The sequence below is a fragment of the Theobroma cacao genome, chromosome 1, assembly GCF_053813885.1.
Source record: "Theobroma cacao isolate CCN51 chromosome 1, ASM5381388v1, whole genome shotgun sequence".
Lineage (NCBI taxonomy): Eukaryota > Viridiplantae > Streptophyta > Magnoliopsida > Malvales > Malvaceae > Theobroma > Theobroma cacao.
Genome location: NC_142639.1, coordinates 37044430 through 37058605, shown reverse-complemented (window position 1 = coordinate 37058605; position 14176 = coordinate 37044430). Strand labels below are relative to the sequence as shown.

The window sequence follows — 14176 nt, the reverse complement described above, 5'->3', positions numbered from 1 at the left end:
TCCATCTTTGAAGAATGTTGTTGAAATGCAATTCCTATGAGAAGTTTTATGAAAGACTTTATGTTCTTTCCTTTAAGCTAGCTTATTTTTATTAAGCTGGCTTGTATTATATATTGTGTTGAAATGTTATGTTGTGTTTATTTCATTATCCGGTACTCCATGTCAGTTGGTGGGATATACTTTTTTCCTATTTACATGTTAAAACTCTCTGTAGGTTAAATTTATTTTGATTAAATTATGGACATGAATAGCTCTACTTATCTTTTTCTTCAATAACGTTATCTAAAGTTGTTGAGAAAAATGTTGAAAATAGTTATAATGGACCGTATTGTGTTAATTTCGAGTATTATCAATTTAAATTTCTTTTTATAAAAAATTAATTAATTTAATTTTCAGAATTTTCGATCCGAATCATTTGAACCAATCAAATCAACTAAATTTTCACCCATCTCCAATCAAATCAACATTCTTTTGCTATTCTTTCAGTAAAACGAAAATAGTACAAGGAAATGACTTTTTTTTTAGGTAGTGTTTGGTACTTTACAATTCAATGCAATTACAGATAATGTGGTTGTAAGTAATATGATTGCAAGCAACGTGATTCCAAGGAAAATAACGTTACAGTGTTTGGTATACAAGTAAAATAATGATTAAAATGCAGAAAAATAACATTGCAGCGTTTAGTTTACAAGTATTTTACTGAGAATGTAATGTTAATTTTTAAAATTATCCCTATTTATTAAAATGTAAGTTTAATATACTTGTGTTTTTAATTTTTAATTTTTATATAATATCATCTCTTAAATATATTTTTAATATCATATATTTTATTTTTATTTCTTATTATAATTTTATATTTTTTAATATAATTTTGTATATTATATATTTTATTTTAATTTCTTTTACCTATTTTATATAAATTTTAATTTCTTATATTTTATTTTATTTTAATTTTTTATTTTTATATTATATATTTTATTTTAATTATAACGTTACAAAATATTTTTAACAAGATAATAAAATTGAAAGGTAAAAGTGTTTTTAAGAACATTACAGAGTACAATATAATGTGATTACATTGATTTTGAACTGCAATTATATTACATCTCTTGATTATAATATGATTGTAATACAATCTTACGTTATAGTGTTCTGTTACAAAATAAATATTATAATATAATTTAATTAAATACATTATAAAAAATATGATCTCACTTATCCGTATCAAACACTATCTTAAGGAAAAGCAAGGAACAAAAGAGACGTGAAAAAGACAAGAAAAGCCCAGGTCGGTACCCGCATTTCCATAAAACGGATCTGAATTTGACAGTTCCGTAAAAACCTCAAACTTTAACGGACAAAAATGTAATTAAAATACTTAATCCGGAAGGGTGCTTTTACAAGAAGGTTGTTGAGTGTAGTTCCTGATAAATACGCGGGAGTTGCTGGTCATTTCAGAAGTCGGAATTCGTGTTCGCTAAGAATCCAGCTCTCTTTACAACCTTGAAAAGGGCAAACGAAAAGTTTCCCAGTTTGTTCCCCGAACTTCACTTCCTCCCCTCTTTAACTCGCTCTTTGCCCCTAGCCAGAAAGCAAGAAGGAAATCTAAGAAGCACCCGTGTTCCAAGATACTTTTGCTTTTACAAACAAAAGGCAGCTGCAGTTTTAGACAGTGATCTAATTTCAATGGAGGATGATACTTGGAGCTTTGGTTTCTCAGCTTCATCAAGGAGCTATCAATCCACTCTTAAATCCCAAAGTGGTTAGTTTTTATTTAATTAAAAAAAAACAGTTTCTTTCTTTCTTTCTTTTTCCTTTTACTTCTTTTGTTTTCATTGTGGGGCGTTTTTTTTTTTTCTGGATTTGGGATGGTTAGTGAAATGGGGTGTTGTTCTTTTTGGAAGCAGATCGTTGTAATGATTTTGAAGAGATTGAAGAAGACGATGAATTGAAAACAGAATATCCCTGCCCATATTGTTCTGAGGATTTTGATTTACTTGGATTGTGCTGCCATATTGACGAGGAGCATCATCTTGAAGCTAACTATGGGGTACGTACTTCCCTTCTGAATTTCTTGTTTGGCATAAAAGTTTGTTATTTTTGGAAAGATTGTTAGAATTGATACTTAAAGTATGTTTTTGCTCTTCCTGGACATGCTTTACTTTAGTAATTGTGAATAATAGTTAGATATGAAGGAATCTTTTACTAGCAGTGCATAAGTTGACTCAGCACAAGAATGCCTTGAATCTCAGCTATATGAACTTCGACTGTACTGATCCTTCTTTTAATGCTATGTGTTTGCCACTTGGGGGGAAGATGAAAGGCATTTGAAGTTGTTTGGTAATCAACCTGGAAAGCTTGGATTGATGAACACATGCTATCATAACTGGAATTCTCAAATCTTTTCCCACCCTTCTTTTCAGCATTACCACTCTTTTGTGTATCATTTTATGAACTTGTTATTTTCTTTATGTGCAATATTTTCCACCATCTTGCATTTTTGTCTGGCTCAAAGTGTTCTTGTTTACACAGTCTGACTCACATACGCTTGAGAAGTGTGTATTGACTTTATCCAGATTGCTCAATTATATGGCTTGTATTTTCTTCTGTCACGGTATTGTATGGATGATTGCTAGGGCTACTGGATAAAATTTGTTTTTGGCTTCACTGGATTCTGTTTTTACTATTATGCACAGTTTCTTTTACGAAACTGACATTCATTCTTAATATTCTAGAGCTCCTTTTGTTTTCCCTTCTTTGGTTTCATTGATTGAAGTTAAAGTGTCAGAGCATATTCTCTCTCTCCCTCTCTCATTGTGTGTGAGTTTGCCTATTGGCGGGAATTGGGGCTTTATACGTTGTCAGGGTATATTCTAGCTTATAGAACGTTTCCTAAATATGCCTCATTACATAATATGTGGTCTTTTGTTTAAGAAGAGCAAATGCAATGTGAAACTCACCAAAAGGAAGTATTCTTATCGAATCTCAGAATAATTCTAGATAGCTTGATTTTAATTGCACTTTAGAGGCAAATGATGTTTAAAATAAGTAATTCGATGTTGCTTATAATTGCGCAGGTATGTCCTGTCTGTACTTTGAGGGTAGGGATGAACATGGTTGACCACATAACAACACAGCATGGGAATCCTTTCAAGATATCCTTTTATTTCATATGAGTTGAAGATGTCACTTCTCTTTTTTATTTTCTTTCTTTTTTAACTCATTTTCCTATTGTAGGTTATGTCATTGTGTGTGAAAGGTTTCTCACCTCCACTACTTTCTTCTAAGGAATCTCTCAAAAAGTCCCTTTAATTTGTAATTTTGTTTGTGTGACCATGATGATGCTTTGAGGTTTATGACCTGTGTCCCTTGACCAGTGATTACAGCAACCACAAATTAAAATTTTGTAAAGGCGACTCGTATTCAACTCTTTCCTTGAGAAAGGAGTTGCATGATGCACATTATCAATCTCTTCTTGCCAGGTCATGGTCTTCACTTTCTTCCTCCAATACAGCACCCGACCCAGTGCTTTCATTTCTTTCGTACGTACCTCCAGCTTATTCGTCTGAAAGTGTAAAGTCTGCCTCTTCTACTGAAGCAACCTTGGAAGAGAAAGGCTCAGATGTGAATATGTTAGAAAAGTAAGTTATTCTATCATGTGTTTAAGGTATTGTGTTCATGATTCATGTTCCTAGCCCTCTTCCATGTGGTTGAGCTAATGCTAAATCTTTTGGAAACTGAGCTATAACAGCATGATTATGCTATTTATTTTAAATGGTAAAGATGTGTAGTACATGTGAAAATAATCATGAAAAAATAAGAATGACAAAGAAAATTTTTGTTTTTATAAGTTTTGTAGCTTAAACAAATGACTACACACTTTAATCACATTGACTGGACAAGAAAAAGAACCAACAACAGTTGGTGGGAAACAAGAATGGAAATGATGTTTTTTTGAGGTTTTGCTTCCATTTTATCTGACTTAATGCAAGGCTGATAGCAAGTTTTAAGTGTATTATTTTCTAACTGATTTCGCTTGCTTCATAACTTTTGAGACATATAAGAATGCTTTGCCTTCTGCTTTAAATGATATCAGGATATGGTTTTACTTTTTCTTTCTCCTTTTTATCCATGATAGTCTTCCGGTGGACAGAGATGTTCAACCACCCCCTCTGTCAGATAAGGAGCACTTGGAGAAGGCAAAGAGGTGCGAGTTTGTACAAGGACTATTGTTGTCCACCATCTTTGATGGTGCCTTATGAGCAAGACAGCGTAGATGGTCCTCTACTTCAAATTTTATCAAACGTGCCATCATCGATGTTTTCTTGTGTTGAACATGCTGATACTTTGATAGAGAAAGCTAGGATAGATTTATGAATGTAATGTAATTTATCTTACAGGTCCATGTTATCAATTTGGCCACAAAAGAGTTAAGACTCTTGTATTTTTCCTGTCTTTAGTGCATAATGCCAGTATCAGCTTTGTTTACTTCCTCTTCCATTCTTGCATTTGCAAGTTCATCTGATTGTAAAGCTTCGTAGGCACTACCAACTTAGAACAATGTTTTATGTTTTTTCAAATTTGTGATTCAAAGGCTATCTATGACTGATTGTGGTTCTAATAGGATCTATGCTCCTTTTTGGAGTTTCCTTAATAACCTTAAAATATAAGCATTTTGAATACAAGTAAAACAAACAAATTCTGGATGTTGATGGAACATATGAAGTATGGAACTGTTGGAATATATAACATCTAAGCCATTTTCACAAGAATATTGAAACTTGCTGAATGTTAATGGTGCCAATTTGCTTATAAACAACTCTATTCAACTAACTGAAATTTACATTTGCTGTGACACAAATCTAACTTCCTGTCTGGCTCGTAGCCTAATCAGCTAAGAATAAAATTAAACTCGGTTAAACTCACTGCTGAGGACGAAGCTTCCTTAACAACCACTTCTTTCTTAGTTTGGCATCCAGCGCCAGAAATGTTTTTGCTTTGATTTCATCCTCCAGTAAATCACATGCATCTAATATAAGGTCTTCATCCAGGTCTGGTAATGCCTGTACAGCTATAATTACATTCTCTATTGAAATGGGGTTTGAGCTACCGTCATCCTTCTTCTCTGTTAATGAAGTAACAGCAGTTGCCATCTCTCGGAGAGCACTGGCCATACTGTCATCTTCACCTCGTGACTTTTTTGAATGTGCAGAATTTAACTGGTTTTCTAATTGACGTTTGTACTTAAGTTTAGACCCAATTGTCTTTGAACCAATATGTGCTGGCTCCAGCACATTACCAATTTCATCTTCACTGGAAACTGATGCTGCAAGCGACTGAGAATTCTTAGCTTCTCGCCTGGGCTTCACTTCTTGGACTGTATTTTGTGGTTCCAAACAATGAAGGGAAAAGCAGTCACTTTCATCAGGATCTGGATCATTGCATATCAAACACAAGTCTTTATAGTATGGCACTGGCCGCGTCATGAATTGCCGAGCATCCTTTTGGCCCTGTATGTTAGCCATCAAAACTTTTAAAATCTCATCGAATGAAATGAGTGTTAAAATATGCATCAGAAGGTTCCATTACTTCTCAAAAGGCTTAATAGTTAACCATACAAAAATATGAATAAAATGAAGAAAGAATGTAACAATGAGCACCGTTTTCCACTTCACCTCTTGACCCTAACAAAATAAAATGACACCACTAATTCTTGATGGTGGATATTGTCTCTGCCTAAGTCCTAAGGTACATGTGACACACTGACACTGATCCTATGTGGCTTCCAAGTAGATTATCTAAGCTTCAGGTATGATAAAAAATATTCAAACGTATTATGGACAACATGGCCTAGATTAGAGGAACTGGTGCAGAAGGAACGTGTAAGAGGACTTAACTATTTTGCTATTAAGATGAAGTTTGAGTTTACACATAGAACATACCTTGATGTAGTCTTGCCATACACTATCATCAGCTGTCACCATTTGACGAGCATCATCCCAGGCGAATCCATCCAGTTGAAGAATATTCTTTATGAGATTATATTGCCTTCTCAGAGTTTTATACCGATTCTTTAGTATGTCCATGTCATAGTTAAAACCAAATTTAGCATTAAATGAAGCAATCATCTCCACCCATGCCTGCTTGCGGAATACACCATCAACCTGGTTCCCTTTGTGCACTTGCTCAAGCATAAGATCAATGAAAGAACGGTCCATTGGTGGATGCCAATTTGTCCTAGTACGACTATACAGTGGGGTTGTTGTTACATTTGGCATAGTCTCTGGCGTGTCCTTCACTTCTTGTGACACAGAGATACAATCTTCATCCGCTGCAATTTCATGAACAGCCTTCAAAGCTCCCTCATTGGCACATTCTGGCTGAGCGGCTGAACCTGTTTCATCCTCACCCAAGTGTGATGATGTCTCAGACACATTATCACCTGGTAAACAATCATCAGCATTCAGCAAGGTAGAAGCACATACGAAACCTTCCAACAATTAGATACACCAGGCTAAAACTTAGTACTACCAAGGATAGAATTATTACCCTTTTCCCCAGCTCTCCTATCTCCATATATAAAACACAAATCATTATAGTACGGGACAGTTTTTACTCTGTAAGGACGCACATCTGGGTTTACCTGTGAATAAACCCTGTAAGACCCTATAATGTAATAAATACTTTTAAGTTATCACATAATTAAGCATTGCACCTTGATGTATTCATCCCAGACTTTACCGTCAGCGATCACCATTTGTCGCGTTGCATCCCAGGTAAAACCCTTCTGGTTTAAGAGATTCTTAACACCTTTGTACAGATTTCTCAGCGTTTTGTGCCGATTTTTTAGAACATCTTTGTCGTACTCAAAGTTGAACCTTTCATTGAACATTGAAATCATGTTCTTCCATGCTGTTTTGCTGAACACATGATCATCAAACCTATTACCATTGTTCACCTGTTCCAACATTAGATCAATGAAATATCGGTCCATTTCAGGAGTCCATATCGTCCTTAGGCGATCCAAATTGCCTCGGCCCCGGATACCCATGCTTGAACAATGTAAAGACAAGACATTATCCGAAACATCAAATATTCAAAAATGAGACATGGTGAAACCAAATGCAAGAATTAGGAACGTATTAATAATTTCAATACAAAAAATCGGGCACAATAAAACCAGAATAGAAAGTACCCAGAAAGGAAAAGAGAATGTTTAATTGGTAAGAAGGAAGAGAAGAATCAGATTCGTTGAGTAAAAGTTTGTACCTTGCATTCGTACTGTGTTAAGGTGGGGGGAGGGATTCTGGGTTTCTGCAAGTTTGGGGATAAGGTTTTCCAGGATAGTGTTGCGATTGCTGCGTGGCAGGAATAAGACGCTAACCTCGATCGTAACAACTGACAAACTTTCAACCCTGATTGGGTTTATCCCGACTCTGGAGTTATCGCAATTTCTAGGGATAAGGTTGTGCTAGATTTCCTTCTTATAGTTATAGATTAGTGACAGCCCATCATTTAAACATCCTGTTTCAGAGGCCCAAACTCAAAACATGCCAGTGCATGGCCTTCAGCCATCGGGCCTACCCGGTTAGGAGCTCGGGTGATTGCCTGATTGGGAACAAACCGAAGCTCTCTTCTATTACCTTTTTTTATCCCAAATTTTCCGATGCCTCATCACCGTTTCCATATATAAAATTTATTTATAAATTATGAAAATTATACTTAGAAGTGAAAATTATAAATATTTTTATCCCGTATTTTCTAATACATCTTTAACATTATCTTTATGTATAAAACTTACTTATAAATTATGAAAATTATATAAATAATAATTAAAAGTGCGAGCATATTACAAATAAATAAGAATGGCTGAACCCAGAAGGCGTCATGCAACGGCTAATATGCATCATCTATTTGGTTCCCTTGTCCCTTGTACAAATCGCAAAGCAACAAATAGCAGGGATTCCAGTGCAGAACCGAAAATAAAATACCATTTTGTGAGTCCAACCTCTTTCGATCAAGTTTCCTTCGTCACTAGTAACTTTCAAGCTTTAACCAAAGCTTTGGACTTGATTTCCGTTCCACTGTTGCCGCTTCCTGCAATTGAGCAAGTCACTTCCACACTGCTAATTCTGATTTTTAGTTTGAGGAAGAAAACGATGGTCCAAACACAATAGAGCAGCAACCAGTGGGCCACCAGCGGTGTAGTTCGTAAGTTTTGGTCCAGAGACCCTAACGAGGTGAGCAATACTGAAGGTTCATCAGTAACTTTGCTACAAAGAATCTGCTCGACAAACTGTGAAATGCTAATAACTTGGTTGCTGCTGGGACTAGGAACAGCAATCACCAGCAATCCAGAATCACAAAACTAAAGAAACATTTAGGAACACCCTGATAAGTTATGAGTATTGCCTTTTCTGAAAAGTACAGGTGTGGGAATATATGTGCAGATAAGGCACAGCCATTCAGACGTTCATCAACATTTCCAAACGTTTATCAAAGAATCAGGTGATGCAGACAAGGAAGCTGCTTGGTCAGTGATTCACAAGCATAGCAAGATCATAGAATTTGAACCAGCCACACGGCAAAATAATTGAGTTGTGATCTAGATTCCAATGAGCTGAACTTAGTTTTCTAGGACCCTGCCTGGAAATGACAGAACAGCTGCCTTGTACCCATCAGTGCTGACACCTGGCAACTTCAATAAAACACAATCTAGTTGCAAATACCTCCTTTTCCCTTATGGCGCCTCACTGAAACACAAGCATTCTGTTCTCTTGTGCACACTGCTGCTTAATGAGGGAACTTATGGAATCATACGAATGACAAGGCTTAAAACCAAGCCGTTTCGTAGCAGAGTTTTAAGCAAACTATCTCATCTTTCACTAAATATCACTCCAAAACTGAGACTTTGGACTCCCGCACCTACTTGAAAGAGTGGTTATAGAAAATTAATACCTTGTTATCTCCACTGTGAATTATGTGAAACAAAGAACTGGAAATCAGGAAGATGGACTTGTAAACCGCGCAGCCAATTGTCAGCAGCTTGTAACAGTGAGCTTGCTTGCTGCCATTCTTGGGATCCATTGGGAGTCAAAATTGAACCTCTCAACTTATAGGAAGCAACACCGAAAACAGGGAGAGAGATCTTTGAAGATGCATCAACACCAGAGACTTTCCTACTGCTAGAGGCAGGATACTGCAGCGGACTTTTACCTGTACCAGCCGTAAAGTAAATTACAAAATCAACTCAACAAGGCACGTTTATGCCCCATGATTGTAAATGAGAGAGAGAAGGATATACTTCTAAAATGTGTTGACAAAGAATGGAAGGTCAAGAAAGATGCGTCCAGATTTTGTAGTGTTGGGCCCATAGGTATTCTGTATATTGGGTACCTGGACCAAAATTGACATCACCAAACACACATAGCAGAATAAGTTTAAGAGAAGAAAGACTTGGTCACAAATCCATCATCCATCCTTAGAAGTAAGTATGAGATGTCCTACCAAGCCACAGAAATCCAACTTGCAGGCAATAGATCACAGCTCCTGTACATCCGGATATCTGGAAATTGAGATGCAAGACTTGAAATCTGTTGGGTCAGACAACAATCCAAGTCAGGACAAACCAAAATTTGAAGAGAAAGAGCTTAACATTCTAAATCTCCTCTAACATGAACTTGCCTTGTCATATAAAGGTTTCCGATGATGTGGTTGTTCTTGTTCAAAGTATTCAAAAACCAGCAGCCCAGGTGACTTGCCAACCTCCACTTCATCGCTAGATGAACTGATAGGAGGTCTACTCATCCTCTGGGAGTTGGGCTGATCCCATGCTCCATCAACACCACCTTTCACTCTCCTGTCTGTTTCACAGTCACTACTTCCAGCACTACTAGTTTCCCTTGAAGACTCAGCATCACTATCCTCACTAGGCCTCCTGATAGTACAATACATTGGCGGATTTCCAGAATTAACAGTAAGCCAACTGGAAAGAACCAGGTATGCAGCAAAACACTTGGCCAACACCCAGAATAAGATTTAACAAACCCAGTACCCATTATTCACAGAATTAGTGACTGGACACAGCTGATCATTTATTTGCATAAAAGCCAAAGAACATGTCTACCAAGCTTACTGTCATACACACGATTCTATCAAACAATTATGTCATAATGGAAGCGTGAGCCCAAAGCAAAACTGTGGTCATTATGCATACTAGATGTAGCATCATAAATAAAGAGTTTAAAAATCAAGGAACCATTATTTCAAGTGAACATGTGCGTGCGTGCGTGCGTGTGTATGTGTAAAGTATAAATTTTCAAGATTCACTAGAAATCAAGTATGGGAAGTAAATTCCCTTCTAGATGACATAGCAACTAGAGAGCATGTAAAATTAACATTAAAATCTGTAAGCCTGGAATATTTTAACAAAATATAGGCACAAAACAAACAGATGCATCTAATTTAGGAAAGCCAACCAACCATGATCAGAACGGTTAGGTTGTTTGAAGAATGCATTCAAGGTTTCACGTTGCCAGACAAAATGGAAAAAATTGATTTATATATATATCAACAATGAAAAAGACAATATTTAAGCAACTAAATCATTGCAATATCTAAAGGAAGCATAAGAACCTCAATGTATAAAAACCTAGAATCTTCTCAGCTTCTGTGCGGTTAAAAGAGCAATCTGGCACAATAATAAGCATCCAATCCAACTCTATCATATTTATAGGGCATTATGAGTTGGGAAGAGGAAATAAGTTAGGAAAATATAGTAGTATGAAGCTCACCTCAGCCTATGTGGATCTACATATAATTGTATGCCTGACAAAGAAGGAACATAGTATTGCTTAACATAATCGCTACCATTCAACAAGAGCGGCACTTCAACTCCATATACACTCCACTCACTAAAACATTCCCATAGATCACCAAGACAATAATGCGGGTGTACATCCGATTCACGAGTTCTCCGTCCCCTCCTTTTTTCCTGTCAACCCAAAAAGAAAAGAAACGAAAACCATAGAGTCATATTAACAAGACTCCTAAGGTCTAACAGATTGCCAAGAGAGAATTTAAGGCATCTTCTTTCAAACTCTCCCTTAAATGTAGCTTGAGAAAATAAGAACACCATTTCTACTATTCTACTTTTAATAATTAATTTAGAACATAAATAGCTTAGAATTTAAAAAAAATTAATTCTTTTGTTTCCATGAACAAGCATTTAAACTATAAATCTAAGTCTTCTTATAAATTAGGACCACAAGAATGCAAGTCATAGTAAAACTCACACACCATTAACTAGCACCAATAAAGCCAATTCTCTACAAGTTGGAACTTCTAACAAACTAAGCATGATATTTCTAATAAATAATTAAAAATAAGCATTTCCATTACATTCCTAAAATAACGCTTATCTGTTATCTCAGCTAAATCTCATGTAGCCCCAAACAAAAACAGTATTAATTAGCTCTCCAAAACTTTGCCTCCTTTTCTCTCAGCAACCAAACAGACTAAAGAAAAATTAAAATGTAATTCTCAGAACTTATATTTAGTTATAACAAAAAAGTCAAAAAAACTTATTTCCCTTCCACAATACCTCAGAGAAGCACTGAGCCGGAACAAAAGGAGTGACCGATTCCATGAGCCGATCCAAATTGGTCAAATTAGCAATCTTCGGCGAAGACGGCGAAGCGGAGCACACCGAGTTAGGTCTCGACAATGTAGACTCGTCGGAATCCGTCCGAGCCTCAGCCATTGAATCGACCAAGTTGACTCGGCTCTCCTTCTTTGACAGTCTCTGTAGCTCCTTCTGCAACGGTCTCTGCAGCTGCTGCCTCTGCAACTGCTGCTGTTGTAATAACTGCTGCTGCCGCCTCACCGCCGGCGGGTTGTAGAATCGGTCCCCCGTGTGAGCTCGGGTCACCGCGAACCCGCCCGAGTTTGACATTCAACTAGTAATCTTCTTTTTCAAAAAGTAAAATTACTAAAAATAAACTTTGGCAGCTTTTGCTGGATTAATGAAATCGAAGGGATAAAGAGGGGATTAAGGGGTTTGGGGGGGGTTTTAAGAGGTAAAATTTTGAGGACTAGAGTGAAAGGGAAGGGCCATTAGCGTTTTTTGTTTGCGTTGCTTTTCTGGTGGATTTGTACTGTCGACGATTTTTTTTTTTTTTTTTGCGTAGGTTTGCCCTTTTTGTTTAAGGTTTGGAGGAGGAAACAAATAAAGCCGCTTGACTGAGCGAATGGAGAGAGAGGGTGGTGATGGAAAATTGAAAAGACCTTTTCGTTCTGAATTCTTCTTTCTCCCTTTTATTATTTATGGCTTTCGTAAACACACTTGCGACCTTCGCAACTCCCCCTGGCTTTCAACAATTATACTAGCAGCACTCCAAAATAATAAAATGACGATACTGACCTCTTCGCTTGAATTGACACATCTAGCCTTCCATCTTCATCTTACTGTAGTAGTAGCATATGAAAAATGCTACTGTTAATACAAGGAATGCCCAAATACATAATGAATGAAAAGAAAATAAAGATCATGAAAGTGGGTATCAAGCGAGTATTTTCATGTTTTCTAATAAAAGCATAAAAAAGATATGATTTTACTTGTTTAAATAGATAGAGAATTTTAAAATATTTATCACATTCACATGTACAAATAATAACATCATAATCATATAAATATAAATATTTGTGTAAACTTGTGCACGTAAATGAATCAAAAAGTTTATGTAGTTACAATGTTAGAATCAATTTTTTTCCTTCTGTGGTAGAAACAGAATTAATTCCTTATTATCATTTAAATTGTAATCAACTTGGTTGATCACTAATCATTTTTTATAGTTCAAACATTCATTATTATAAAACGCATAAGTAATGCAATGCATGAGTTATAAAACATGATAAACATCTTAAAAACAAAGCCATTTCATTTAACAATGGATGCGATGTCTCCGGACTTCGTTGGGCAGTACTAGATATTAATTTTCTTTGCTTAGATCGTGAAAGCTTGGATTATTTAACCATAATATGATGAAAGGGTGGCAATGAGCCAACGTGGAATATTGATCGAGGGTATTTTGAGAAAAACAAACAATCCGCCAAAATGGAAAATAGACAAATTGAAGACATCCGCCGGTAGCAATGATTTAAGAAGAAACGACTCGCCTCGCACTGGTCATTAGTTAGGCCAACTAGCTGCAGCCGAGCCCACAGGTTTTTTTCTGCTCTGACCGAACTGCCCACCAGCTTAAGCGACAAAGTTTTCGGTGTCGCGAGGAAAAGTGCATCACCGAACCCAGAAAAGGCCAACTAATTAAGAGAAAAATGTTGCTGAACATTGAAAATATTACGCGAACTACAAATGTAAGTCGCAGGAACTTGTCTGCAAGTGAAAGTACAAACTTTCTTTTGTTATACACTGAAAACGCTACATGTATCAAATTTAGAAGAGATTCACTTCCAGGAATCTCCAAACTCGTGATCTTCATTCTTCAAAATAGGAAGTGAAATCACGTGTTCAATCTTATTTTATTTAAATATTTATTGAGGATTAAAGTCTTGGAAGAAAATAGTTAGATGAAAATTTCCAGTCAAGTGGGGACGCTTCCAAATAGAAGAATTCATGCTGTTCTGGTGGCCATGAATCGGGTTACCCACCCGGCCCATGAATCCGACTTGATTTTGAATTTGGTTCCGTTGAGTATATTATTATATTAATAATTTTTTTATTTCATATATTATAAATATAACTAAAAATATAAAATACTAATATAAGTTTTTTTATTGCAATAAATGAGTCAAATCAAATTTAAATTTTAAAATAAATCCGATCCCATCTATACGCACTTTTATTTACATATGATGGTTTCTCTTTAATTAAAAATAATAACCATGTTCGTGAACAGTGTGGAGGAGGTAGCACCATCAGTTTGACTTTTGGACTTGATGACCGAGAGCGATATTGTTACTTATTTTCAGTAGGGTAGCTTGCTATTTATCATATAAGTGACTCTTTTCTAAGGGAAATATATGGCATTTAGCTGATTTCTTTTTTTGTTCTTGTTTTCGCCTTGGATGCATTGAATAATGTGTCAGCCTGTTTTTTTTTTTTAAATTGGTTCTAAATTCAAATAATTATTGTGTAATTAATAAAAAAAATTAATAT

General features: G+C 35.9%; 3 protein-coding genes across 5 annotated transcripts; 1 reads left to right on the top strand and 2 right to left on the bottom strand.

Moving 5' to 3' along the window:
* Window positions 1-1466: 1466 nt before the first annotated feature.
* Window positions 1467-4488, top strand: LOC18613633 (protein DEHYDRATION-INDUCED 19 homolog 3-like). 2 transcript variants are annotated; one of them, XM_088804155.1, is made up of 5 exons: window positions 1467-1762; window positions 1905-2050; window positions 3078-3156; window positions 3386-3641; window positions 4139-4488. In XM_088804155.1, exons 1-5 carry the CDS (start codon window positions 1687-1689, stop codon window positions 4260-4262), a joined length of 681 nt encoding a protein of 226 aa, XP_088660281.1. In that variant the 5' UTR covers window positions 1467-1686; the 3' UTR covers window positions 4263-4488. The 2 variants fall into 2 exon arrangements, with proteins under 2 accessions (XP_088660281.1, XP_088660279.1); XM_088804153.1 differs by having other exon boundaries at window positions 1529-1762; window positions 1908-2050.
* A 238-nt stretch (window positions 4489-4726) lies between these two features.
* LOC18613632 (Myb/SANT-like DNA-binding domain protein) lies at window positions 4727-7451 on the bottom strand. Of its 2 annotated transcripts, none has more exons than XM_007050963.3 (5): window positions 7270-7451; window positions 6716-7052; window positions 6550-6643; window positions 5943-6442; window positions 4727-5510 (listed from the first exon to the last, which is right to left on the bottom strand). In XM_007050963.3, exons 2-5 carry the CDS (start codon window positions 7049-7051, stop codon window positions 4923-4925), a joined length of 1518 nt encoding a protein of 505 aa, XP_007051025.3. In that variant the 5' UTR covers window position 7052; window positions 7270-7451; the 3' UTR covers window positions 4727-4922. The 2 variants fall into 2 exon arrangements, with proteins under 2 accessions (XP_007051025.3, XP_017981063.2); XM_018125574.2 differs by having other exon boundaries at window positions 6716-6958; window positions 7270-7449.
* A 346-nt stretch (window positions 7452-7797) lies between these two features.
* LOC18613631 (uncharacterized) lies at window positions 7798-12347 on the bottom strand. Its single transcript, XM_018125570.2, has 6 exons — window positions 11603-12347; window positions 10794-10993; window positions 9685-9937; window positions 9508-9593; window positions 9305-9396; window positions 7798-9216 (listed from the first exon to the last, which is right to left on the bottom strand). The coding sequence occupies exons 1-6, from the start codon at window positions 11951-11953 to the stop codon at window positions 8963-8965; spliced, it is 1236 nt and encodes a 411-aa protein (XP_017981059.2). The 5' UTR covers window positions 11954-12347; the 3' UTR covers window positions 7798-8962.
* Window positions 12348-14176: the final 1829 nt, after the last annotated feature.

Coding starts and splice junctions, on each gene's coding strand:
- LOC18613633 (XM_088804155.1), top strand. CDS start 1,687: ATGGAGGATGATACTTGGAGCTTTGGTTTCTCAGCTTCATCAAGGAGC. Junction 2,051..3,077: donor ATCTTGAAGCTAACTATGGG/GTACGTACTTCC, acceptor ATAATTGCGCAG/GTATGTCCTGTCTGTACTTT. Junction 3,642..4,138: donor GATGTGAATATGTTAGAAAA/GTAAGTTATTCT, acceptor TATCCATGATAG/TCTTCCGGTGGACAGAGATG.
- LOC18613632 (XM_007050963.3), bottom strand. CDS start 7,051: ATGGGTATCCGGGGCCGAGGCAATTTGGATCGCCTAAGGACGATATGG. Junction 6,644..6,715: donor TCTGGGATGAATACATCAAG/GTGCAATGCTTA, acceptor GTTTATTCACAG/GTAAACCCAGATGTGCGTCC. Junction 6,443..6,549: donor TAGGAGAGCTGGGGAAAAGG/GTAATAATTCTA, acceptor ATTGTTTACCAG/GTGATAATGTGTCTGAGACA.
- LOC18613631 (XM_018125570.2), bottom strand. CDS start 11,953: ATGTCAAACTCGGGCGGGTTCGCGGTGACCCGAGCTCACACGGGGGAC. Junction 9,938..10,793: donor GTAGATCCACATAGGCTGAG/GTGAGCTTCATA, acceptor TTGTACTATCAG/GAGGCCTAGTGAGGATAGTG. Junction 9,397..9,507: donor AGTTGGATTTCTGTGGCTTG/GTAGGACATCTC, acceptor ATTTTGGTCCAG/GTACCCAATATACAGAATAC.